The 25,553-nt window shown below is 44.8% G+C and overlaps 1 protein-coding gene across 1 annotated transcript; it reads left to right on the top strand.

The window, feature by feature from the left end:
• Positions 1-4,206: 4,206 nt before the first annotated feature.
• LOC134512478 (protein ELYS-like) lies at positions 4,207-25,263 on the top strand (the record flags this gene model as incomplete). Its single annotated transcript, XM_063327854.1, has 24 exons — positions 4,207-4,327; positions 5,047-5,300; positions 6,997-7,177; positions 7,972-8,179; positions 8,896-9,012; positions 9,979-10,063; positions 13,067-13,214; positions 13,865-13,997; positions 14,085-14,266; positions 14,648-14,709; positions 15,542-15,670; positions 17,414-17,504; positions 17,593-17,682; positions 17,845-17,985; positions 18,761-18,865; positions 20,428-20,521; positions 21,470-21,593; positions 21,715-21,771; positions 22,740-22,886; positions 22,978-23,165; positions 23,335-23,479; positions 23,575-23,706; positions 24,904-25,051; positions 25,139-25,263. Coding segments are annotated over exons 1-24 (3,207 nt in total), but the record flags the coding sequence as incomplete, so codon positions are not given.
• Between the last annotated feature and the right edge of the window lie 290 nt (positions 25,264-25,553).

Raw genomic sequence — 25,553 nt, 5'->3', positions numbered from 1 at the left:
CGGCCTGGTGCACCCCAGACCTGGGGGTGTCTCTGTCCCAGACCCTTGGATGCGGCTGCTGCTTTCCCGTTTGCAGGTCAGGCCAGTAGCAAGGCTGAGGGTGCACCACACACATGCACGACAGCAACGCGGCTGGCTACGCAGGCTGCCAGAGACGGGGCCGTGCCTTTACCACCTGCCATCTTGCACTGGGGCAGCTCACAGAAAGCCGCCTCTCTGGCTTGTTGCAGTTGAAGCTCACGAGTGACACCAGAGGCATGCTGTCACTCTGCAGGTTCCCCCACGCAGCCACATTTGCAGAGCCCCAGAGGATCAGCAGAGCCTTGAGCCCAGCTGTTGTCTGTGCCCCAACTCTGGGCTCCGTCTCTGACCTCTGGCTGAGACACCTCATCTTTCCAGAGATGGCTTTTCCTCCTGCTCACTGGCTAGCCCACCCTGAGGTCTGCTAGCGGTTTCCTCGTGCACATTTGGCTAGGGGAAAATACAACAAAAATACAATAAAATGGTGTATTGAAACGTATGTTACGATGGAGTTTAAAAAGTCTTCTCTGATAAGAGAAAACAGTTTTAGTAGGAAATGTTGAAAATATCCCTTAGTTTCTCTCAAAGTTTACACACTGTTTTAATTTTTTTAAAACCCTCCTATCTGTAGCAAATGGCTTCTTACTAGAATGATGTGGTGAAATATCCTGTTTCAGAGCAAAAGGATTTCTAAGAGTGGTTTCCCAGTACCGGATTTTTGCTGAAATCACGGGTTTTCCCACGCAGCTCCTGGCTATACAGGAGTAGTACTTAATATCTGTGACTTGGGATTTTTTTTCAAAGGTGTTCTGTTTGGTTTTTTTCTCCACAGACACATTGCTTTTAAAAACTTGAGAAGAAAAGAAGACAGCTCTGCCTTTGAGAAATGGTCCCTGTCCTCATCTGCAGCACTGGCGTGGGCACATCCAGTTGCTCAGAGTCAGTTCCCTTATCAAGTGCTGATCAAGACAAAAGCCCAAACCCAGTGTAAGTAAGGCTATTGCAGGCAGGAGGGAGAAGAGTTTCTGCTGGCTGGGAATGAGTGGCGGATCCGGAGCACACAGGCCACGTGGGAGTCCCGTCCGGAGGAAGCCTGGAAGGAGTGGGAGCACCAGTACGTTGCTGTGGCTCAGGCGAGTTTCCCAGTAACGGGCATTGCGGCCAGATCCATGAACCTCTGGTCTTCTGAGTCTGATGTTTTCCCCTTTTTGTCATCTTTAAGATTTGTTACTCACGCCCCTCTCTGCCCTTCCTTAATAAACCGTGACTCCAGGTCTGGAACTTCTGCCAATAGAAAGGAAGCGTGGCGTCAGTCTTTCAGATCTAATAATTGCTTCCTGATCATGTTTGATAAAATGATGGGGGTTTGATAAAAATTAGGGACTTAATTCTGTCGGGAATGCTGAGCCCTGTGTGGGGTGTATGGCTAACCGGGGTCGTTCAGGTGCTCCCTCTGGATGGTTGTATCGGTCTTGGCTGGCAGCTGGCACAGGCGTTTGGGCACACAGTACCGTACCCTGTTCTGCTGAGGACAGCTTCTTGTTCACCTGCTGCATCAACTGGTTTTCCTGCATTGATCTGCCTGGGGTTTGCTTTGTTAAGACAGTGAAACGAACATAATCAGGCTTCTGTTAGTTTTGTGCCTTCTACCTAGGAAGCTGTCGGATACAGTTTTAGAGAACTAATGGTGACAAGGCTTTGCTGGTGTGGTATTGCTTGACTTGTGTGGTGGAGAGAAGCCTTAAATTGGCAGGAGAGAGTCACCAACAAGCCGGGCCTGTTGCACGTGTTGCAAATGCATTTGCAGTTGGGCTTGTCAGGTTGCTCTTTGTCAAAGTATGTTTCAGAATGAGATACGCAAAAGCCGCCTGGACACGGTCGTGGGCAGCCTGCTGTAGGTGACCCTGCCTGAGCAGGGGGGCTGGACCAGAGGACCTCCAGTGATTCTGGAAGGCCTTTCTCTTCATTGTGATGCTGGGATTCTGGAATTCGTGCTGGGATTCTGGAATTCGTGCTGGGAGAGGCGAGCGGTGTGGTGTGCTGGGAGTGCCTTGCTCACCACTGTCTCCCTGTGCTGGGAAGGCTGCGTGTATGTTCTGTCCTGAGACACTCAGCGCCTACGTCTGTCTGTCCAGGTGCACCGAGCAAGGTAAAAAAGAGCGTAAGGTCAGAAGTGCCTTTGGGAACTGCTGCGAGCTTCGCCACGGTAGACGGGGACTGCAACTCTTGAAGGGAAGTATAGTCGTGTTGGGGAATAACCGCAGGAGGTAGCTGGGTAAAGTGGCTCCAGCGTCAAGTTCTGATCTGTGTTGGTTTTGTTTGTTTTTTCATGGAGAGGGATGTCAAATCTATGGTCTGCATCAGACACAGGGTCTTCGCTGTTGGGGGCTGTTGGGGTAGAGAGCTGAAATGCTTTCCTCGTCTCACCTTCTGCTGTAGCTTTGTGCTTGTGGAGCATCTGCACAAACTCGGCAAGACAATCTGTAGGCTGCACTTGAGTGAAATAAGGCCGATTGTAGGATTCTGGTACAGACCGTCTCTGTCACGCTGGTGGCTTTTTAGACTACAGCTTAGGGCTTGGATGAAATGTAGGGTTTTTGCCTAAACCGCCGGGAGCGGGGAGGCTTTCTGCCTAAGCGGGAAAGACCTGACCCGGTGGTACTCCCTAAATCACCTGCTCACTCACTCGCTAAATCCTCTTTCTGCAGGAGTAAAATCCGGCAAAGTGCAAATTCACTGAACCTGACGACTACGAGAGTGCAGAAAGTGACTTTTCCATCTGCTGCTCCTCCAGTGCTTGTGAGTTGCTTCCTGTTTCTCTGGGGAAAATGTCATGGAACCAGTCATGAACAACAATTCAAAAATTGGTATAACTTTTATAAACCCTTTTATAACCCTTCCCTGAAATCACTTTAGCTTCCACCTCTGGCGGAATGAAAGAACGACGCCTGTCAGCTGCAGCCTTTCCCAGAGAGCTAGGGAGTCTCTCCGTGCAAGAGGGAGTTAAAAGTTGCCTTAAAAGATGCCTGACTGTGTCCTGGGTGGTGTCCTTTCTAAAAGTGAAGGGGTTTTTAGCCCTCCCTGCAAACTGAGTGTGCCGTTTCACCCGGGTATGAGCTAGCAGCCCGGGCCGACTGCCACAAAAAGGAGATGGACAAATTCCCTCTCCTTCTTCCCGATGCGTGGTCCTGCCTCCTTCCTTGTGCCACCTCTTATGCTTGCTGGTTGTCTCTGCAAGGCAGTTGAGCTCTCGAAGCTGGTGGAACACCACCTGCTTTTCTGGGTGAGTTTCCTGCCTGCTCAGGGAGTGAACTTGGCTCCTAAAGTGCTCTAAGGCACTGTTAAGGCAGTGCGAGGTGAGCCACAGGAGTACGGTAGTAGAACAAAGGAGCAGATGGAGAGATGGGAGGCGGCGGCAAGTCCTCTCTTTTGGTGGCAGGGAAGTCAGCATGTTTTGTGAAACCATCTCTTCAGCTGCGGCTGGCCATATTTTTAGCTTTTTCGTCAGTAAGCCCATTGCATTGTTGGCCCTTGAAACGGATTTTCAGGTACTACCGTCAGTCAAAACTGACGTCCCTGAACCCTGACTTGGCTGAATGTGATTCTGCTTGAACATGTAATTTCTCCATGTTTATTCTTCTTGGAGCTTTTTAATGCAAAAATCTATCCTCAGCCTGTGACTCGTGGTACGCTCCTTTCTTTGGAAATAGTTTGGAAGTCATAAGTACCTAAGGTGAAGACCAATGGTAATTTTGGCTGCTAGAAGACAACTGACAATAAGTAACAAAGGGTAAAGTACGAAATCAAGGGAAAGGACAAATGGAAAGTTGTACCTGTTACTGAGAAGCTTTTTAAAATCTGATTTTTCTCAGCTCCCATCTTCCGAACCTGTGTGAGTAGACTTGAACTCAGTGTATTGGGCTTTTTCCTGTTATTTCTCTGTGGATACGTCTGGGTCGCTTTTTGTTGGTGATCTCACAGGCATCAGAAAAGCAAAGGATTCTCCTTTTGCTCTGCTGGGAGAGCAAAAAGTCTCCCGAGTGCCATTATTTGCAAGGAAAAGAGCTAGAGGTGATGTCTAGGGGATTTTTCACTGCATACTGATGAAACTTCTGTCACTCTCAAGAATAGTTCTGGCTGACGTGAGTCTAGTTGTGCAATTTTTTCCTGTATTTACAGTGAAGAATGCGAGACCTAACAGCTGAGGTAACGAGCAGTCTGCTGCAGTTTCCAGAGGTGACTCTTCAGGCACTTGGGGAAGATGAGGGAACCCTCGGCTCTGTGCTGTGCGGGAGGTTTTCTGGAGGTGAGCATTTTCCTTTAAATTTGGTCTCGGTACAAAGCTGTTCTTGCCTGGAGGCTACCTGAAGCCTCAGGTCATCGTATCAGCTGTGTCAGGTTGGTGCTGTTAAGAGGCATCCTGTTTAGAGAGAGAGAACAAAAAGGGTGCTTCAGCGATGACAAATGCTAATATTAAAACGTGAGTATAGTTAAACTTTGAAGTGGACTTTCCAGGTGATGTGACAGTAGAGCTGGGTGCCTATCTGGAGGTCTAGGCTTCTGTTAAGACCAGGTGGAATCTATCTACCTGAGTGTAAATGCAGGAATTGAGCTCATACTTCCTTTGGGCTGGCAGTAGTTCAGTGAAACAAAATGCCTTCGATTCTTCCTCTACGCTCTAAGACTTGTATTCCCATATGCGTTTAGATCATTTCTAGCAAAACCAAGGCGAATATGGTATAAAGGCTGTCGATCAGGACCTTGTCATCTTTATCGCAAACAACCCAGATTCTTCGGTGCGGGAATGACAAGTACAAATGCAAAATAACAAGGTGGTTAATTTTAGGAGGGATTGCTTGGGGATTTCAACGGGTGATTTTGAATCATTGACTAGAATGAGGTAGGTCGGTCTTCCTCTGCTAGGTACGTTTATTGAAGGAAAGGGGCAGGCACTGTGATTTTTTTTCAGCTGTTTTCAGTCTTCCGTTGGACATTTGCTTCAGTCCTCTTTCTTTTCTCTCACAGGGAGAAACGGCCTGGCGTGGTTGGCACGTGGTCCTCACCTTGAGGTGGTGAACTGTGTGACAGGAGAGCGGCTCTCTGCGTACCGTTTCAGTGGAGTCAATGAACAGCCTCCCACTGTTCGTGTGGTGAAGGAGTTTTCCTGGGAGAAGAGAACTGGACTGCTGGTTGGGTTGGAAGACGCAGAGGGAAGTGTTCTCTGTCTGTACGACCTTGGACTCTCAAGAGTGGTTAAAGCAGTTGTTCTTCCCGGGAGGGTAGGTACCTTTTAATTGGAGAAACGAAGCTTTGATGTTGTTAGGTGCTGCGTAGGCCTGTTTTAGGACAAGCTTTGGAGCGTCTCTTTGTAGGAGGTATTTTTTCTATCGCGCGTTAACATCCTGTCACTTGAGAGTATCCAGTCAAGACGGTGTTGCTGTAAAATCTTGGGCTTAATGTGCCATTATTGTTGGAGTTTACTGAGAGTAAAACAAGTTTTCTGGTTTTATTGTAGAGCACAGAGTTACCTGATTCTCTCCTTCCGCAAAAAGGCATTGAAAAGCACCTTTTTTTGGCCCTAATTGCTTGATTTCCATCAGAAATACCGTCTTTAAAATGGCTCAGAATTCCATAGTTGTGCTGTAAATGACTTCGACACATTGCCTTGAATCTCAGCCTAGCAAGCAGGCTGAGGAGAACACATTTTTCTGTTGACTTAGGAGAGGAAAAAAGAGCCTCTAGTGAGTTATCTGACAGATTGTTGGGAGGTCACCTTTCAGCCTGCAGTCCTTGAATCTCTGCTCTCTGACTAGTGTGTTTGTGTAGATGGGACACACTGGTGTAATGTTGCTGATGTTTTCTGTCTTCTGTAACCCAGAAACTCAAATGATGTGTGTCCCCTAGCCTCTTATCTTAATGTAAACAAGAATCGGTGGCAGTCAATAGAACATCAAGATTCATTTTTATCATCTTAGAATCTGCAACAACTAACTAACTAACTTCTTAGCCAGCTTTCCATCAGCTGCTTTGGTTTGACTTGCTAGAATACAGGTGGAGTTTTGTTTGTTTGTAATGCTACAGTGTGATGACTAGTAGTAAGCATTCGTATTGGGGTGACTGAGAGAGAGAAATACGTGCAGCTTTAGCGCAGGAGTCTTTGTGTGCTCGTGTCTCTGCTCTAGCAGTCAGTGTTGTCCTGGGATGTGCTGCAACGTGTGCTGAAAGGTCTGTCTTCGCCTTGTGAGACAGTTGCGTGCAGACTGCTGGGCACGTGAGAGAGCAGTGTGCGCTTCCTCCTTTAGGTGGAGTCACCTTTTTATCTGAGAAGCTGCTGCTTTAGGCTGGCTTTTAACATTTTTCTCAACATTCGTGAAAGCGCTGGTGTGCATTTAAAGCTTCTTTTCCTTTATGTGGTTGTTACTTTTCTTCTAAATGCGGACTAGTGTGAATTTTACTAAGCTGGTCTCTCCCTTCAACGCTTTCTAAATACGTTTCGCTCCCATGGAAATGGTGTGTCTCCCATGCAACTTGGCCGCTGCCTCGTCTGACTCTGGAGCCCTGATTTATCCTAACGCCCGTTTGTCAAAGAAGGCATAGACTGTATCGCGGTGCTGGTGGGCTGTGAGCGGTGGGAGACCTCGATGTAGTTGTGTTTGTCTGTCTTAAGCCCCTTGAATACGATAAAGTTTCTTGCGTATAACTGATTTTCTGTGTTTTCCTCCAGTTAATTACTGCGAAGTAGGAAATGGAAATTGCTAAGCTGTACTAATAGAATGCCCCATGTAAGTTGAAGTTAAGTCACTTACCCGCAGGAAATCTAGTAAATGGAAGGCAGTAACAGGTTTTTGTACGGGGCTTTTTTGTCTTTGTCTCTTTTCTTGATCTAATTGCAAACAATGCTTTGATGCTCCTGTATTTACTTTTTCTATTGAGCTTGTCAAAGAGCTCAAATAGTAACTTGTAGTTTTCCTGTAGGTAACCGCTATAGAACCCATAGCGAATCACGGAGGACCCAGCGTGAGCACTCAGCACCTCCATCAGAGTCTGCGATGGCTCTTTGGGGTGGCAGCAGTGGCTACAGATGCTGGCCATCTGCTTCTGGTTGACCTTAGTTTGGATGATTGCTCCTGCACTCAGAATGATATCGAAGCATTGGGTAAGCCTGCAGTTTTTCCACATGAATTTAAACGCAAGAAAACTTCTGTCTTCTAACGAAACAGTATGCATCCCACTTTGAAGACCCTTGTGTCAGACATTTCTGACGACTGGTTACAGGTGGCAGTTTGACATCGTATAGTCCTGACCTGATTAAACCTGGGAGCGTCTGACTGCTCCTCGCAGTGTTGTAAATGCCCCCTCCCACCAAGATCCCTGTGCCACTATGATTCTTGCCAGAGAGGTGTAGGAATTTTGCCACGTGAGCCGGTGCGGCCGCCTGGTAGGAAGTTGTGTTGGAGGAGCCCTGTTTCCCGGGAATGCTCTTCTGCTTGTGTTAATTGACTTGGGGCAAATTTTGGGCTTGTTTTTTAAAATAAACCCCACTTACCAACACCCATGCATTTGGATGAATGAAATCTCGAATAGGTGTACTCAGATTGCATACACCGTTTTGGCTATTACAACAGCAGCTTCAGCAATTGGTGCCACTTCAAACACGAGGTGCCACTTCAAATTTCATCACGAGGCCCAAACTCCTGCTTTTCAGAGTCCGGGAAGAATTTGGTCACGTTTTTACCTAGCTTTCAAATGTGAGTGAGAATACTTGTCTGATCCGAGAGTTCTTATGTTCTTTGAAGACATACATAATGGAAATGGCAAAAAAAAGTGTTGCATAAATGGCTATTTTGCCTGGCACGGTAGCATTAGATGATAGGGGTTGTCACGTCAGTGCCTAAAATGCAGCCTAAATGGCATAACGTATTCATTTATTGCTTGGTTTTGTGTGTGTAGATCTAGAAGTTGTCACTAAAAATCCTGCTGAAGTTGCACAAAGAAGAGAAACTGTGACCAGCGAAGGGAGACGTCTCTGTTTTCAACTACAAAATGCTTCCGGAACAGCAGTATCAGCCCTGTGCTACATAAGCAGAAGCAACCAGCTCGTTGTGGGTTTCTCAGACGGCTACCTGTCGCTCTGGAATATGAAAACTTTGAAGAGAGAGTAAGTAGGCCTTTACACTTGGCCATGCCTGGAGGTGTGGGGCTCTCGATTTGTTGCTTAAGGAAGTATGTGGATGTAAAGAGAACTTTTTCAGGGACTGACATGAGTATGAGTATAATCTTGGCACGTTCAGAAATCCTCTTCTGACATAACTTTTCAGTCATACCTGGATCAAGTGGTCCACCTTCTCCCCAGTGGACTAGGATTGTTTTCCTTATTGTGCCTGTGGATTGAGGAACTGTGGAAAGCATGCTTCCTGGGGTTTTCAGAACCGGTTACTGCAACTGGGGCATCCATTGAAAGGCTGAAGTATGTCAGTGATGTGATTTTGGTGCCGATATTCTCTAAAGTGTCCAGGGTGAAACTCGTGAGACATGAAAACTCAATAGCTGACCTGTGCCTGAAAAATGTATTCTTTCCTGCATGTCAGCTTTGGCCGAAAGAGCAATCTCACCCGAGATATTTGGCTAACTTCTGGTCGGGATTCACTTCAGCAGATCTGCACTGACTCCCCAGAAGCTGTTGGATGCATAAATAGACAGTGGAGGAATAATTAGGTGGCAAGAGTAGAGTGTGGAGGTACAAGTAAGGTTCAGAAGTCAGGAAGAACAATGCTTGACGTAGTCCAAGAAACGAGAAACTACCTGTGTTTGGGCCACTAGGCTCACCTTTTGTTTTCTTTTTCGTTTTGCTTTTTTTTTCCCCTAAACCTGTAGGCACCACTCTCAGCTTGAAGGAGGGAGGATTCCTGTCTATGCTGTCACTTTTCAAGAGCCTGAGAATGATCCTCGCAATTGTTGCTACTTGTGGGCTGTTCAGTCTACGCAGGAAAGGTGAATAAAAACTTTAACTATCAGCCACTGAATTAATTCTTTTTTTTTTTAAGGATATTTGTTCCCATACAGTTGAACATGTGTATTTGTTGTGTGTCTGCGATTCTTTCCGGTACGGAAGGTGTTAAACTTAGAATGCAATTTTTACAGGATTTACCAGACGTGAAGAGGGACCTACTAGTTCCTGCCTTCTGTCAGAAGGCACAGCAACAGTGGCCATATTCTTCTGCTCGCATTCTCAAATGGTTTGCTTTTGTTCCTCGATGACCACTTCATCATTTGTTTGATAGTCACACCGTGGTATTAAAATACCACTAGGAGCAGTTGAGGCTGCAGATCTAGAACACCAGACGTGCCCACACAACAGCCTGCCGCCCCTAAAGGCGGCGGTGACAGTATTGCCGATGGCCTTGTGCCAGCGTCAGCAGTCTGTGGAGCCTTGGTGAGGCAGTGCAGCTCCCCAGGCAGAAAACGATTCAGCAGAAAAGCCAATGGGTTCCTGCTGTTCTGCTGAATCAAATCGGACTTGGAAGGGTGCAGAGTGCGCAAGAGGGGGAGGGGAACTTTGGTGGTAAGGGAAGGGCAGAGAGATCTCTCTCTCTGCATCAGCAAGCGATTCCATCAGCTCAGCTGTTGGTAGAGTGGCAGTCTTTTAAAATTTGACTTCAAAGCAGTTTTGATGGAGAACTCTTCATTGTGAAGAACTATTTCCAACAATTCTTAGTCCATACAACATATTACAGCTTTCCAATTGTACGGTTGGCTTTTGCCCCTGAAGCTGTTAGTGTCCAAACGCCCTCCTTCATGTTTCAGTGGCTAAATGTGGCCGATGATCATGTTTTGGGAAGAGGTGGTGTTCTTTTCAGCAGGAGCATGCTATTAAGAAAACGTCTAGGTCTACTAACACGACGATGAGGACTATAAAGCAGCTTTGTAACCAAATTTCATAATTTATCCCTTTTTCAGTGAAGGTGATGTGGTGAGTTTACACCTGCTGCAGTTAGCGTTTGGTGACAGAAAACGCGTGGCCTCAGGACAAGTCATGTATGAGGTAAGAGGTGCATGCGTGGGAAAAGCAGACAATAGTAATTTTCTCTAAGGGAGTATCAGTTGAGTTACAGGGGTGAGATTTACCATCAAACTTCAGAGCTGGCTGAAAAAATAATCATGTTTTGCTGAGTCTTCTTGGGCACGGCCTTTGTCCATACCTTTTGGAAAGAAGGCGTACCATTTTATACTGCAGTGTCGTGTGTTCCAGCTAGATCCATCTGCAAAGAGCCCGTATAAATGAAATTCCTGAAGAGGACACGGCTTTTGCAAATAAAATTATTCTGAAATACCAAACGAATGGCATGTAGGAAGAGAAGATTGGGCCTTGAATCGCTTGGTTTAACCAAGCTTCGGACTTGAATAAGCTTCTGTCTCTCTCCCTTTCTTAAAATACAGTCATACTCTAGCCTTTGCTGATCTTCAGTTTTATATTCTTGGTTTCCCTTAGAGCTTTGTCAGCCGGACTTCTCACATGAAATGCACCTACAGTGTCTCTTCAGTGTTGATCCTGACACTTAGTAGCTGTAAAGATAACTCGTTCTTCTTTTTGGCTGGGTGACCTATTCAATCTACTCTTAAAGCCAGGAAAATATGTAATTTGGTCAGAAGAGTGTACCTAAATGTTAGATCTGGCTCCAAGAGGATGCGTTTAAAATACAGATGTGAGGTATCATTGCATCTCAGATAGCTAACAGAGACAAGGCGCATCTGTTAGATGTGTAATTCCATTCAGTTGTACGCCTGGAAGTCTTCCAAAATCTTTTTGAGGGGACAGTAATCTTAGTTCAGAGCAAGTCTTTCCTCCTGATTTGGTACTTTCTCTTGCATATTCTCAATAGCTATGGAACGAAACAGGGGTGACTCTTGTATCGTGGTACGCTGGTTTTTGTATGGACTGTGCCTTTTGATTTTTTTGGATTAATTTAGATTTTGAGTGTTTTGCTTATGTGTAGGAAAGGTGCTTCCTCATTTGGCACTGTTGCTTTTGCATAGATAGAGGTTAGGTGTTTGGAAAAGGTGGTGTTTCTTTAAAATGCATTATCTATCACGGTGACCAAGTAGAAGGATCTTCCAGGGATTCATCGCGTGCTGGATGCTATCTCTTTATCTTTGTTGATGTGCGGGACCTGTGCTCCACAGCGGATACTTTTAGTCTCAGAACACTTCCTTGTAGTCACAGATTGGTTAGTACTACATGACTGTCTGCCTGCATGGCTGTCTGAGTCAAGTTTCTTGTCCATCTTCAGGGGTAGAAAATTTAAGTGTCTCCCTTTTGCTAGGCCAAGTTTGAGTAAAGAAGGAGGAATCTACTGTTGATCCTTGTTCATTGGATAGAGTTCACAGGAGCTCAAAAGACTTTTTCAATACAGCAGTGCTTTTTGTTCCAGGAATTAGGTTTGAGGCTATGAAGCAGTGCCTCTTTGACTGTGTGTCATGGTAAGAGTCACAAATAGGACTTATGGAACATGTGGTACTGTGTTTTTCTATATGCGTGTCAAACTCTCGTCTCCATTGCCTTCAAGGCTGGTTTAAGTCTGCTTAAGTAATTAAACAGAAAGGTATGTTTAAGTAATGCTTCCAAAGACCTTTTTTGTACTGTCGCAGCAGTTGCTAAATCTGGTGCATCAAATCACGATCGTAGAGCGCATCTTTACCCTCGTTCTGCACAATGCTTGCGGATGGGCAGAGTATACACTCTCTACTTTGATATCAGAGTTTGAGCAGTGCATCTCGTTTGAAAACTTGTTTTTGTGTTTTGCTAGTCAATGGAGTCATTACTTAACATCTCCCATACAATGGAGTTCCTTAGAATGACTTTGCCCGGCGTGGAAAGTTTAAAATGCATTGCTTTGCTTCAGAAGCATTTTCTTTTTAGTTATGAAAGACTTTTTTTAATTATTTAATTTTTCTTTTTAGACAACCTTCATATTTATTTGTAACACTTCCTGGAATCATTAAGAGAAAGCTCGCCTCTTCTCAGATTAGGTGAATTAGATGTATCCTATGAGATCATACGGGAATGTGTGGTCTCATGCCAGTTCGTTTCAGAGCTCTGCAAGTTTAGGAAACCTGGGTAGAATGTGGCGTTATCAGTTTATGGGTTGTGTGGGTTGGGTTTCTTTTTCCCTCTTTTTTTTTTAATTATAGAGCTGCTATTTGTCCCCAGTACACCCATTCATGTGTTGTATGGTAGACAGTTTGAATGAATGCTGTATTTGGAAAGACGGTATTTCACTTCATGCTTACTTAAAAAATGGCACTAACAGAGGTTCAACACAATCGTGCCGGGGTTTCTGTGTATCTCAAAATTAGTTTGTTTACTGTGTAGTAATTCGTGATGCTAAAAGCCTTGGCCACGTGCACCCCGTGTCCTTTCTGGTTTTCCCTTTTGCTGTTGGCTGTGCTTGGTGAAGGAGCTGAGGGATATTTCACCCGTTAGTCTCTGACAAGATGAGAGGAGGAGCTGTCATAGCTTACGTGGCTTGAAAGAAGATTGCTAATCAGTATGAAGTTCTCACAGTAACTAGAGAGGGGTGCACGGTCACTCTGGTGGTGTGCCCATAGAAAATACCTCTTGACAGCTTTAGCTGCTGGGGCTTCTCTAACTTCATCAGTTCTGCAATCAAGACATGGAGCAAAGAGCTTTGCATGCATGTGTGTTGCATCATTTTAGATATCTCTTTGTAGCGATATATTTATTTTTATAAAGAACATTCTTGGATGTCGCAAGGAATTCTGCAAAACATGTTTAGATCTGAATAGTGTTAGGGAAATTCTAAATTTTGAAAAAGTGCAAAGCCTTTACAGCCAAACTTACCCGTTACGATTTGACACTGCATTCTCTTGCATGTCAGGCGTAGTTTCTATTTACCATCAGAAATAGGCTCCTGTGAAATACACAGTATAATAAGCCTATTCTGTTAGACTGTCTTTCATATTTAGCCATAATGTATGTTTTTATCTTAGAATGACCTTTGCTCTCTTCTCTGATTTTTTCCCCCAGGGTTTGGAATACCGTGGCGAAAAGTTCAGTTTAGATCTCACGGGTGGAGTCTTTCCCTTGAGAGGCCAGATGAGTACTAAATTAATCAGCTGCCAGACTGTCGAAAAATTCCGCAGCGACGTTGACGGAGAGGATAGCGTAAATGAAGGTTTGTTCTGATGTCCGTGTTTGGTGATTTTAAAAGAAGTGCTTTTGGAACCTAAGCAACGAATGCTGTTCTGTCCCCACAGTCTGAAAGTCTTGCCTATCTGCATAGACTAGATTGTTGGGATTATTTACGAAGAAAAAATGGATGCTTAAGTTATGTGGGACTTCTTTAAGGGAAAAAGTGGGTTTTATTTTATGCTTGCTGACATGCTATCGCGATGTATGGTGGGGCCGTTTGTATGATGACGGTCAGTCGTTTTACTCCTCCAGCTGCCATCTTTGAACAAGAAGTTCAAACTCTCCATTGCTTAGGAATGTTACCAGAATTTTTTCCCTTCTTCAAACCGATGTCCGCATCTGCATCCAGATGGTAGCCCGTCACAAGTGCTGTTCCCCAGGGCACTGCACTGGGGCCACTTCTCTTTAGTATCTTGACCAGTGATCTGGACGAGGGGACAAGAAAAAGGGGCAGTGTGACTGAAACCTATCACAGAGATGTTTGCTATTCCGTAAGTACTGTAATCACTCTTAGGAAGTGTTGTGTTTCACGAGTGACAGAACAGAATGAAGCCAAAATAGAAAGTGGTGTTTTAAAACTATCGGATCTATCGTATTTTCTACAAGTCAGAAACAACGTCTTGTCTTTTACAGTCACGTCTCCTGACACCAGTGTCTCAGTCTTCAGTTGGCAAGTGAATACGTACGGTCAGGGAAAACCATCTACTTACCTGGGTGTATTTGACATTAATCGCTGGTATTCTGCTCAAATGCCAGATTCGCTAAGGTAGATTTTTCTTCAGTAGTTTTCCATATGCCTGCCAATAATTCATTTGAATGTCGGCATTTAGCTTACGCGCTTGTTTTCTTTAAGGCCGGAAGAATTCCCTCATGAGTGCCCCTATTTTGCACTGTGGTCGCTGGATACCGTAGTGAGCGTGACTTCTCCGAAGCTCCTTTTGGATATTCTGGTCCATGAGCGGAGTCTAAGTCGGGGAGTTCCTCCTTCTTATCCACCACCTGAGCGGTTTTTTCATCCAGGCAACTATAACTTTGGTAGGTATTTCACTGCTTTTGAGAGTGATAAGCTTAAAATGAGGTCAAATGCCATTCATTGGTTCTCTTGTTCAGTCATTGTTTGTCATTCAAAACCCAACCCAAACCAAAAAAACACCCAGTCCCCCCCAAACCCAACTCTGATCACGTTGTACTGACAAGGTATTTACTATTGTGGAACATATCTGACAGCCGGCTGAGTTTTGGTGCTTTTGTAATGTAGCCGGTGAAGTGGTGCTGGTTATAGCCTGAAATGACTGTGAACTGAAGCTCAAAGCACTCAGTTATATGTTTCTAGATACCGGTGTGTAAAAAATGTAAAGTGGTCATGCCATAACTGTGAGAGTACGGAAGGTTGTCAAACGTTCCCTGTTTCTGCAGATGGTACGTGCTTGCTGACCTCCGGAGTCGTTCACATGACTTGCACCGGCTTCCAGAAGGAGGTGATCTTTTACTGTATCTTTATTGCGAGTGGCAGGAGATGTAGCTTTTCAAAGTTTTCTGTTGCACTGCTTTCCGTGTTAGGGACCGTTTCATGCTCATCCTGCCCGTCCACACGCATAGTTGCAATTGTATCCTGTCGCCAGTTGTATGCAAATGGTAATGTTTTAGGTCCCCTCTTGGGACTGTACAACTGCCGTTGTCTCCTCTTGAGGCACGATCGGGGATTGAATGTCTAGAAAGGAATGCAACGTTGCTCCAGGAGCAAGAACAAAACCACTGTAGAAGGCGGGGAAAGGTGTTACTTCTTTATTGCCCCTCAGTCGAACTGCCTGCATAGTCTTGAGTTAGAGTTTTGATCCCCAATTCTCTTGAAAAAGGAGGGAATGGAGAAAATGAAAAATGACATAACTGTTTGAGGAGTGAAAATTTTGTTTTCTCCCAAACTCGGCCAAATTATAACTTCTGAGCCACGGCACAGATTGTGACAGATAATTTTGAGTGAAGTTTCAGCTCACTAAATGTTTCCAACATGAATCGGCTTCCATACGAACAGGCATAGAAAGGATCTTCCAAAGCGTGAAGTTGCATGTTAGCTTAGCTTATATAGAATGTATTTTGTGTCAGTGTTGAGGGAAAGAGCAAGGCCTGTGTATAGACAGAGAAGGTAGAAAAGACTTAATTACGCAGATTGCTAACCTAAAGCATCTTAGTGGTTCAGGCTGTCTGACGGTGTCAGTGAACATTTAGATTCTTCCTTTTAGAGGTTATCCAGAAGCGTAGTGACGGAATAACAATGCTGTCTTAATCTGTGGTTTTCGATCGATGTTTCAGACCTTGAATTTTTTGAAGAAATCTGGCCCTTCAATATGGGAAGCCATTCAGGAGAGCTACAATAGGTGTCTTGTAGCTGGCTTGCTGTCTCCAAGACCAGTTGATGTCCAGCCATCCAGTTTGAGTCAGGTGAGTGCCTATGAGGGAATCAAGGGGGAAATACATCCATCTGGTCTGACAGGGCTGGAGGGGCTACAAGACACGATACTCCAATTTGAAATACAGGCGTGACCTGAGCTAGCAGAAGTAACCGTATCCTTAGATCCAAAGTAGTGACTTTGACTGGGAACAGCCCTAAGAGATCTGTCTTTAGAGACCCCTCTCTTAATTCGGTGCCACACACAGATGCGCACAAGGAAGCGTGCAGTCAGTGCTGGTCATGCCCAACATAACGCATGTGTCCCCCAGAGCAACCCCCATCCCTGTCAGTTTCTCAAAGCAGTGGTTCAGTGCAGTAGCCGACGATGGGGGCGTCTCACTGGGATGCGAGCTCTTGCAGACGTCGGCTTGCTGCACTGTCACTGTACGTGATCATTTGCTTCCAAGGAAGTGGGCTGTGGTAAAGGATTACTGCTGTCAGCTCTCCCTGGCAATTTCTTCACGGCTTGCCCTCGTTTTCCCTTCATCGGTAGGCTTTTCTGCATCCTCTCCGGGCGGATCTTCACCTCTGTAGCCTCTGCCTTGTGCTGCAGTAGCCCAATTTGCTGCTCTGAGACTGCCCTCTTGCAGCTGCAACACCTTAATCACCTTTATCTCATGACACTCGCTACCTTCTATGTGCTTTATGCCACCACAGTGACTTCACTCCCCCTGCCATAGGTTTTCCATTTGCAATGCACCAACCTTTCCCTGGAGCGATCAGCAGGAAGGGGAGAGCAGCCTTCCCGCTGCCCTCCTCTTCCTGTCTCCTGCATTCGTCACCACATTTGTGGACGTGTGTTAGGACATGAACGCTTCTGCACAGTGTGGTAGCTCAAAGACATTTCTTGGCAAGCTGGCCAATGGTGTGTTTCCTTGTCTGAAACCAGTTTTCAGAAAAAGATGGCAATATCACATGTGTGTTCTACATGTGTAGAAGTCGCTTTGAATGTCATGATTTTGCCTAGAGGGGAAAGATACTTTTGAATGTGTTTAAAAAAACCCAACCAACCAACCAAATCCCATCCCAAAAACCAAAGTAAAAACTTATGAAGGGTCCTCTCACCTGAGAGAAGTACGAGAACACCAGCTGAGATAAGCTACTACTTAATATCGCGCGTATGTGCATACCCGTGATTTATCCTTGTAAGGATTACCACTACACTATAATACAGTATTTGAAGAGCCTAACATTTAAGCCATTAGGATGTAAATGTTTTGCTTCTTTTCTGTCACGTTACAAAATTCCAACGTACTGTTTTGGGTGTCAGAACTGCTTCATGTCTTCATGGTCTAGAAAGCTGCTTGGCCGTAGCTTCACTGTTTCCATGCAAACGTTGCACAGTTGTGTTTGTCCTGTCCCCTTCCTGCGTTCCTGATGGCAAACTTATCTGCACAGATGTGTAACGCGTATTAGCAGAGGATGTTTCTGGACGTAGTAAGCTGGAACTCAGTACGTGAAGACTGTAATGCAGAGGCACGCGAAGAAAGATTAGAATTAGGCTGCAGTAAGTTGAAATGTCAGAGGAGAAGTGTGTTAATGTGTTCCTCAGAGCAGTGAGCAGTCCAGCCTGTGGCTGGAATTAAGAGAAAGGACGTGGCATTCCTGGCCTGTGTCCTGATTGACTTTGTGATGTCTGAATGAGTATACAGTTAGAAAGAAACATTTACTGTTGATGGTTCACATGGTGCAAGTAGGTAAGGTTCTCATTTGAGTTTGTCTGTTACGTTTAGGAGGAGCAGCTGGAAGCAGTATTGTCAGCTGCTGTCCAGACAGGTTCTGTGGGACTTCTGACTGGATGCATTAAACATTGGATATCTGAAGGTAATACTTGGAACGTTGTTTTTTTACGTGGTACCTCTTTGAGTTGGAGCCTGTTGATTCATTTCTTTTTTGTTCTCTTTGTTTAAAGAGCAGCCAAGGTCTGCTGGTAATTTACGGTTTGTTCTTGAGTGGACATGGAACCAAGTGATCTCTACAAAGGAAGAATTTGACCAAATCTGTGAGTACTAGTGTAGTCATTCTGCAAACCTAAAGTCGTTCTTTCTGATTGAGCTTCCTCAGTAATACGCCGCTATAGGATATTGCACGCGGTCCTTGAAGTGCGCCTTGAAACTCTGGAATTGCTCTGTCGGCTAACGATTTAATATTTATTCTTGAAAAGGTGTTCCGCTGTTTGATGGCTCTTGCAACTTCATTGACGCCCAGACATTACGGTCTCTCCAGCGCTGCCAGTTGCTTTTGAGCAACCTTAGCACGGTCTTAAACTGTTTTCTCACAGAAGCACAAGAGCTTACTGAAAAAGGTTTGTAGTAGTGCTACAAAATCTTTGGTATGTTTTATTAAGATTTGGAATTGTGGCAACATGGGCTTTTGTTGTTTTTGAGGATTGGAAGACAGTCACATTTAGCTGGGAGAAGGGGCTTAAAGCTGAGCGCTTGGGACCACCAGAAAACACGCATGGAGTTCAGGGCAACAGTTTATGGTGGAGCTCATGCAAGGGGGTGGGGGAGGCTACATCCAGAGAGAAGCTTAGTAGGCAACTGGGCTGAAATTACAGCAACCGAATGTGGTATTGCTGAAAATTATTCCTTTGAGTTCTTAGCTAGCAAGTTCTAGTTGCATGCAGACACCGTGTTGCAAATTGCTAAACAATACGAAGGAAGCGTAAACGAGTAACATGCAAAGTAAGTTACTTGAGTTTCTACAGCTTTTTCTCTTAGAAATGGTTCTTGGCCTATTGAGAAAAGAAAAGACTATCCCTTTGCTATCAGAAGAATCTCTGCTACGTGAGAAACAGATGTCTTATTCCTGCGTGCATTTAGTAGTTCAGGCTTTGGGGTTTTGGTTTTTTTTTTTTATTTTAGCCTTTAGTGAGTTTAGTTCTTTATAGGGGTTGCTTTTTGGTTTGGTGGTGATAGTGGTTTTTTTCTTCAAATAAGAAAGCGATACAGCATGAAAAACGCAAAGAGAAAGATTTCTAATGTGCTATTTTTATACTTTTGGTTTAGTAGGATGAAGGGAGTTTTGTGAAAATGAACAGAATTGCATAACGCTAATCATCTCCTGCCTTTTTTCAGGTTTTGCAGACGTGACAAATAAGCAAGCGGTAACCGGCCTCATTTCTTTGTATGCACGAGTGGTCATCTGGTTCTGTCGATCCGGTCTCCTTCCAGAGGGTTTAGGTAAGCGTGACCTGTCATACGTTTGTAGCAAGGCGACCATCCAGTGAGTGACTCCCACGAACGCATGCTTAGCCATGTTTTTGTAACGGTTTCGTCAGGAAGAAGTCGTGCTGGTTCATAGAATCATAGAATCATAGAATTGCTGAGGTTGGAAGGGACCTTTAAGATCATCAAGTCCAACCTTTAACCTACCCTGACAAAAGCCACTTCTAAACCATGTCCCTAAGTGCCCCATCTGCCCTTTTTTTAAACACCTCCAGGGATGGTGAATCCACCACCTCCCTGGGCAGCCTATTCCAATGTTTAATAACCCTCTTAGTGAAAAAATGTTTCCTAATATCCAATCTAAACCTCCCCTAACATAACTTGAACCCGTTTCCTCTTGTCCTATCACTTGTCACCAGGGAGAAGAGGTCAGCCCCCGTCTCTCTACAACCGCCTTTCAGGTAGTTGTAGAGCGTGATAAGGTCTCCCCTCAGCCTCCTCTTTTCCAGGCTAAACAACCCCAGCTCCCTCAGTCGTTCTTCATAAGGTTTGTCCTCCAGACCCCTCACCAGCTTTGTAGCCTTTCTCTGGACACACTCCAACACCTCAATGTCCCTCTTGTAGCAAGGGGCCCAAAACTGAACGCAGTACTCGAGGTGGGGCCTCAACCAGTGCCGAGTACAGGGGGATGATCACTTCCCTAGTCCGGCTCACCACACTATTCCTGATACAGGCTAGGATGCTGTTGGCCTTCTTGGCCACCTGGGCGCACTGCTGGCTCATATTCAGCCGGCTGTCAACCAACACCCCCAGGTCCTTTTCTGCCGAGCTGCTTTCGAGCCACTCTGCCCCAGTCCTGTAGCGCTGCATGGGGTTGTTGTGACCCAAGTGCAGGACCCGGCAGTCCCAAGTGCAGTGCCTTCAGTGGCAGGGTATGCTGAAGTTCTGTGGGTGAAGTTGAGATTTTGCTGGGTTGTCAAGTACACAGCGTAGAATGAGGCAGGCAGTTTCTTTCCTGGGTGGATTTTAGGAATAGCAATGGACCCCTGATGTCAAGGCACTGCTTGTGTCCACAGCTTGAACTACTTGAGATTTTAAACAAAGTACTATTAAACAACAAGTACCGGAATGCCTGTTTTTAGAGTGAGAGCATTACCTGCATGTTTTGAACTTTCTATCAGTTGCTTGAGGAGAAATTACACCTTGGAAATCCTTCTTTAGTTGGATGGATTAGAAATTCCATTGCCAGCCTTAATTGTCTCACAGATGCTCACGCGGCTCGTTTAGAAACCATTCCCTTTGAGAACTGGGTGGTTTTTTTTATAGTGAACTTCAGCTTACCCTACATGTTGTGAATGCTGCGTGAACTGTAACCTTGAAACGGCACTTGGGGCAAGAAGGAATTGAGTCTTGTCTCTTAGAGTTCTTTTAGCAAAGGCAGAAAGAGGATTGGCTTCTTTCAGAGTTGGAGGCTTCTTGATGCTTAGCTTGTACGATCTTCTGTCTCTTTAGGCAAAAATTTTCGTTTACAAGTGTGATATGACTGCTTTAACTTGCTTCTACTTTGTTGCCTGTAGATGACGATACGCGTTTGTCGAGACCTTTCTACAATTATCCTCTGATTGAGAGCTACTATACTGGTCAGCGACAGAAACTTGAGCGTTTATCAAGGTAAGAGCTAGAGGAAGACTCTAGAACACTTCCACGGCAAATTCAGAAGTGGAAGGGAATGGCTTTTATCTCAACAGTTGCATGGGCTATGCGTAATGCCGCTGCCAGCAATACTCTTGACTTCAGTGACACGTGTGTTCTGTTGAACAGAGAGGTTACTTTCCTGTGTTAAAACGGTGCTATCTACCTCTGCTTAGTACCACTGGTTGGTATCATCATTTTTCGGGAGTCTACTTTATTCATTGGCTAATGTGTATAATTTCTGACTACTGAAAAAGGCCATGTGATTAGGACAGGATCAGTCACCTCCAGTTCAGCAAAGCAGGGTGTTCACAGAACAATTGTTTTGGAAGCAGAAGAAAGCGTGTTTTTTAACAAACAATCATCTCCGTCCTTGACTGGTAATAGAGGGTCATAACTGTATTGGCCTAAGTCCCCTTCTCCCAAGTACGTGGTGTGATTTCGTAAGATGGTTGGAGTTACATGGAGTTGGCACGCCTCGCACTCTGCTGGCTGTCGGATAGAAGTCACTTGCTAACGTCAGCTCTCTTTCCTGGACTAGCTGCCTAGCACATAGGCGGCATGCCTTGGATTAGCCGATAATAGGTTTTTCTTTGGAAATTGTACTGAAAACTGAATAAAGAGCTGACCAAGCTTCGGCGATGGCACTGTGACCAAGAGGCTGCAAGGTGAGTTAAGGTGGAAGCTGCAGGGTAGGAGGTATTGACTTCAAAGTTCATCTTCCTTGGCTTACTTCTCAAGTAACTTACATACAGGCTCGTGTGTTCCTTCGAAGCACAGAGCCTCTAGTGTCCTTTTTCTGCTTTGTGCCATCGGGAGATGAAAGGGCAGGGCTGCAGTCAGCAGAAGACTGGAGGAAAGCCGTTACACCGGGAGGCTGGAATTAGTGTTTAACTCTGTCCAAATCCTTGCTACCTTTTGTTCCAGAGGAAAATGGGACTCGGACTGCTTGATGGTTGATGGAATGGTTTCCCAGTTAGGAGACCAAGTGGAGAAGCTGTGGCGGAGAGATGCAGGAGGAACTGGGAAATACCCGCCTGCCAGTTTGCATGTGAGTGTCCTGTTCACTGAGAACAACAACAAACGGCCGCCCTCCCCGCCAAACCCCACCCAAAAGCCAATGATTTAGGGAAGACAGGCGTTTTTTCAGAACTTTTAATTTTTCATTTCAGGCACTGCTGGATCTCTATTTGCTAGAAAACATTGAAGAAAACTGCAAACACGCAATTGTATCCTTTCTAGTTATTTTTATTACACCTCCAGGGGATGCACATAAATGTTCTTCAGTGTTGGTCGCCGACCTGTTTCATGACATTTTTTCATTTATGCTTCAAAGACGATGCAAGGGAAAACATTTAGTTTAGCGTTAAGTTGTAGACAGAAGCGCTGTTTTATTTCTTTGTACTGTGGATTTTTGATGACTTTTTTCTTAAACGTTTTGTTGCAAAAGACTTCTCCGATAGGGAGAAAACAGTTTTAGTAATAAGGGTTGAAGATATAAAATGTCCTTAGTTTTTCTCCAAATTTAAACACCGTTTAAAATTTTCTAAAACACCCATGATGGGTTATAAAACAATTTCTGTTTCAGAGCAAAAGGATTTCTAAGAGTGGTTTCCCAGTACTGGATTTTTGCTGAAATCACGGGTTTTCCAGTGCAGCTCACGGTGCTTGCTTTGGTTCCGTTGAAAGTGCAGGCACACAGAATAAGCAACAGGGAGAAGAGAAAAGTCATGGGGCAGAAACTTAATTTTTAAGCTGCTGAAATACACAGCCTTGCTTTTGCTGTTTGTTGCCTAACCCGCGAGGGGAGCCTAGAGAGCAAGGGGCTTAGAAACGCTTATAGCCCAGAGCTGTCTCGTTAGATGATGTCCCTAAAAACGGACGTCAGAAAGAGAAAATGACGCTACCAATGAGTGACCCGCATACTGGTTTAAATCCAGTTTTAAGCATTCGGAGCTGAGCTGTACTGTAAGGATGCCACAATTTACACTGTTTTATAGACGCTGGACATGAGGGAAAAACCCAGCTGTGGAATTTATTTGCTGTAATAATTGAGCGTTGGATGCTCCAATGTTTTGAATGTATTTTCTGCTTCCTACCACTTTTATATTCTTACTTCATTATGTTTTTCTAAAGGTAATGTGATAAACTTTTGGTCTTACAAACTGATTAGCCTTAATGAGATACCTGATGTCAGACAATTTACTTGCTGCTGGATATCAAGCGTTCCTTTCCGAGTGAGACAGAGACTTCAGTCGACTCCTTTGCAACTGCCTTTGGCATGCCTTGGGGACTTGTTAAGCTTGTTGAAGGTTTTTGGCTTCTAGATCACAATGATTACGAAGTAAGTCTGGTAGAGTTGAGTTAGAGATACATGGCAGTACAAAGCTATAATCTAGAAAATGATTTTAAAACCCGATCTCTAACTTGTACAGAATTCACTGGCCCTGCTCTTTCATCCCGCTACAATCAAAACGGCGTCATGGCAGCACAAGAGAATTATTCAGTCCCTCCTGTGCCAAGGGGAGCATGGGCAAGCCCTCAGATACATCCAGCTGATGAGGCCACCCACGGCAAGCAGCGGGGAAGTGCAGCTTCTCCTCACTGTGTTGCTCTCCAATAGGTAAAGAAATACACCCCACCATTTTGTCACGCAAATCTTGTGAAAATGGAGAACAAAGAATAGAAATCATCATCCCCTAAGTTTCCTTTAAACTTTGAGTACAAGACTCTTGGGGCATCTCTTTGGTTATGCTATTAACATGCCTTTACGTCTGAAACATTAATTACAGGTGCATGGTGGAGGCTTGGGGTCTGTTGCACCAACATGCCGCTCAGGCAAACTTAGAAGACCTCTTAAAACACATGTACGAAATGTGCCGGGAGATGGGCCTGATGGAAGACTTGCTGAAGCTGCCTTTCACAGACACCGAACAAGTAAGTGGGAGCAAGGAAAAATGTTCATCGTCTGTTTGAAAAGAGAAAAGGCAGAGCCATAACAGATTTTTGGAATGATTTTTTTTTTCTCATAGGAGTGTTTGGAGAAGTTTTTAAGGACCAGTGCTGGTGTTCAGAATCAAGAATTCCTTTTAGTCTACCATCTGCAGCGTGCCAACTACATTGCAGCACTAGAGCTGAATCAGTCCATGAATGTCAATCTTATGGTAAGCGTGAAAGTTCTGTTCTGTCAAGCGTGCAAGTTTCTGCTGGGTGTTACTAACTGGTTTGGATAGTACTCAATAAAAATCCTGCTTTGTTTTTTTCATACCAGTCTTTGAAACACTCGGAACAAGTTTCTACACCTTTGGTTACAGCTGAAGCTAAATGTTGACCAATATACGTCACTACTCCAAAGCTACTCTATGAAGCTATAAATTAAATGTTACACACCACTGTTGACCCCTCGGAGAACAGTTTGTTTGCATCTGAGGAATAAACATGTATCTTTCCCATCAGCCAATCTTACCATTCCGTGATTGAGATACGTATGTTATGCGTGGCTTAGATTACTGGAAGTTGTTTGTATCACTCCTTCCTGTGGGATGACGAGTAGGTTGTATGTCATCGCTTGTGTCTTGCACGCAACTGTATTCTTCTAGCTGAGAGCAGGCTAGATGCCAATCCACAGGTTAAATTTCTGTGGGTTTTCTTTGTTTTTTTAATTTCTGCGAGTTTCAGTGTGCTCTCCAATTCCACAACTTTCATTTCACGGCTTTTATGACAAAAATTCTTGTCTAACCTCTATTTCTCAAAATAGCCAGATTACATTTTGTGTTACATGAACTTGTGTTCTGGATTTGTGACGCGTTTGCTGTTTTCTGGAATCATAGTTTTCCAGTGACTCAAACTTCTAAGGTGGTTTGGAAGTCGTAGGTCCTGCATTTGAAAACTGTCATGCGGCCAGGTGGTGTGCGTAGGTCGCTTTTTCTTGCTTGTTTTAATCTTCACATCATGTTGTCCAGGGTAATTTCCAGTTGTCCCGTATATTCAGGGCACTGGCGTTTCAGGAAGAACAAGGGAAAGCCTGCTATGTAGTAAGTCGTTTGCAAATTGCAGGTGATATCAGAAAATTGCAGGTGATAACAGGCGTATCAGAAGAAGGTTCTGCAGAGTGCCAGCATTGTTTTAACTTCAAGTTGTAGGCTCTGTTGCTATTCCAGTCTTCCTTCCACTTTGCTAAAAGTACCAGGTGAAATCGGTGTGTGCGGATGGGTAGAACTTGCCGCTGTTCTGTGCAGTGGAGGTGTTTTCCCACACCCGTAGAGGAAATCCGCTCACTAATGCGAAACAGCACGGAGAGGTCTGTGCAATGAACTTCTTGTAATGAGTTAAGCTTTTGCTTTCCGCTTTTCCTTCATCAGAACGACGGCGATCATCGCTTGACCGACAGAGCAGTTGCCAGAAATTCTCTATTAGCCCAATATGGCAAGATCCTTCCACGAATTGAAAGGCAGCTGGCCGTAGAGAGAGCCAAGCTTTACCATTTGCCTGCACTGGCCTCAAGAGAAGGTAACTTGTAGCGGGGGGAAATAGAGGGGAGAATTCCCTGTCACTTGGATGACACCAGGCTGAAATTTTCCCCCTCTTGCTTTCCAGTCTCAAGACCAAAGCCATTAACTCCAGTAAGAAAACAAGCTAAAGCAGGAAATGTGCGTCGAAGACCAAATTTTCTGGCGAAAATATTGTCCAGAATTAAAGAATCCTGGGCAGGAATGAAGGAGAAAACCGGTTTCTCACAAGGTGGATTTTAAAGATGCTGTCGTTTTTATAGCTGCTAAACGTGCTGTTTCTTCAGCAGGATGTTTCTAAAATTGAGGATGTTTCTAAAATGGGACCTGTTGAGATCCAAACAGGAGAGCAAGCAGTTGGGTTTCAACAGCACCCGCCAGTCCCTCACTAGAGACAGGAACAAGAAGAGATCTTAGATGCATTCACTTATTCAGCTCGTCTCGGCTTTGGGATTTAGGACAACACTGTAGAGAAGACGGGGCTGGACTTGGGAATACGCAAA

Source organism: Chroicocephalus ridibundus, chromosome 3, assembly GCF_963924245.1.
Source record: "Chroicocephalus ridibundus chromosome 3, bChrRid1.1, whole genome shotgun sequence".
Taxonomy (NCBI): Eukaryota; Metazoa; Chordata; class Aves; order Charadriiformes; family Laridae; genus Chroicocephalus; species Chroicocephalus ridibundus.
Note: the sequence above shows the minus strand (reverse complement) of the source record. Positions and strands in the feature narration are given on the sequence as shown.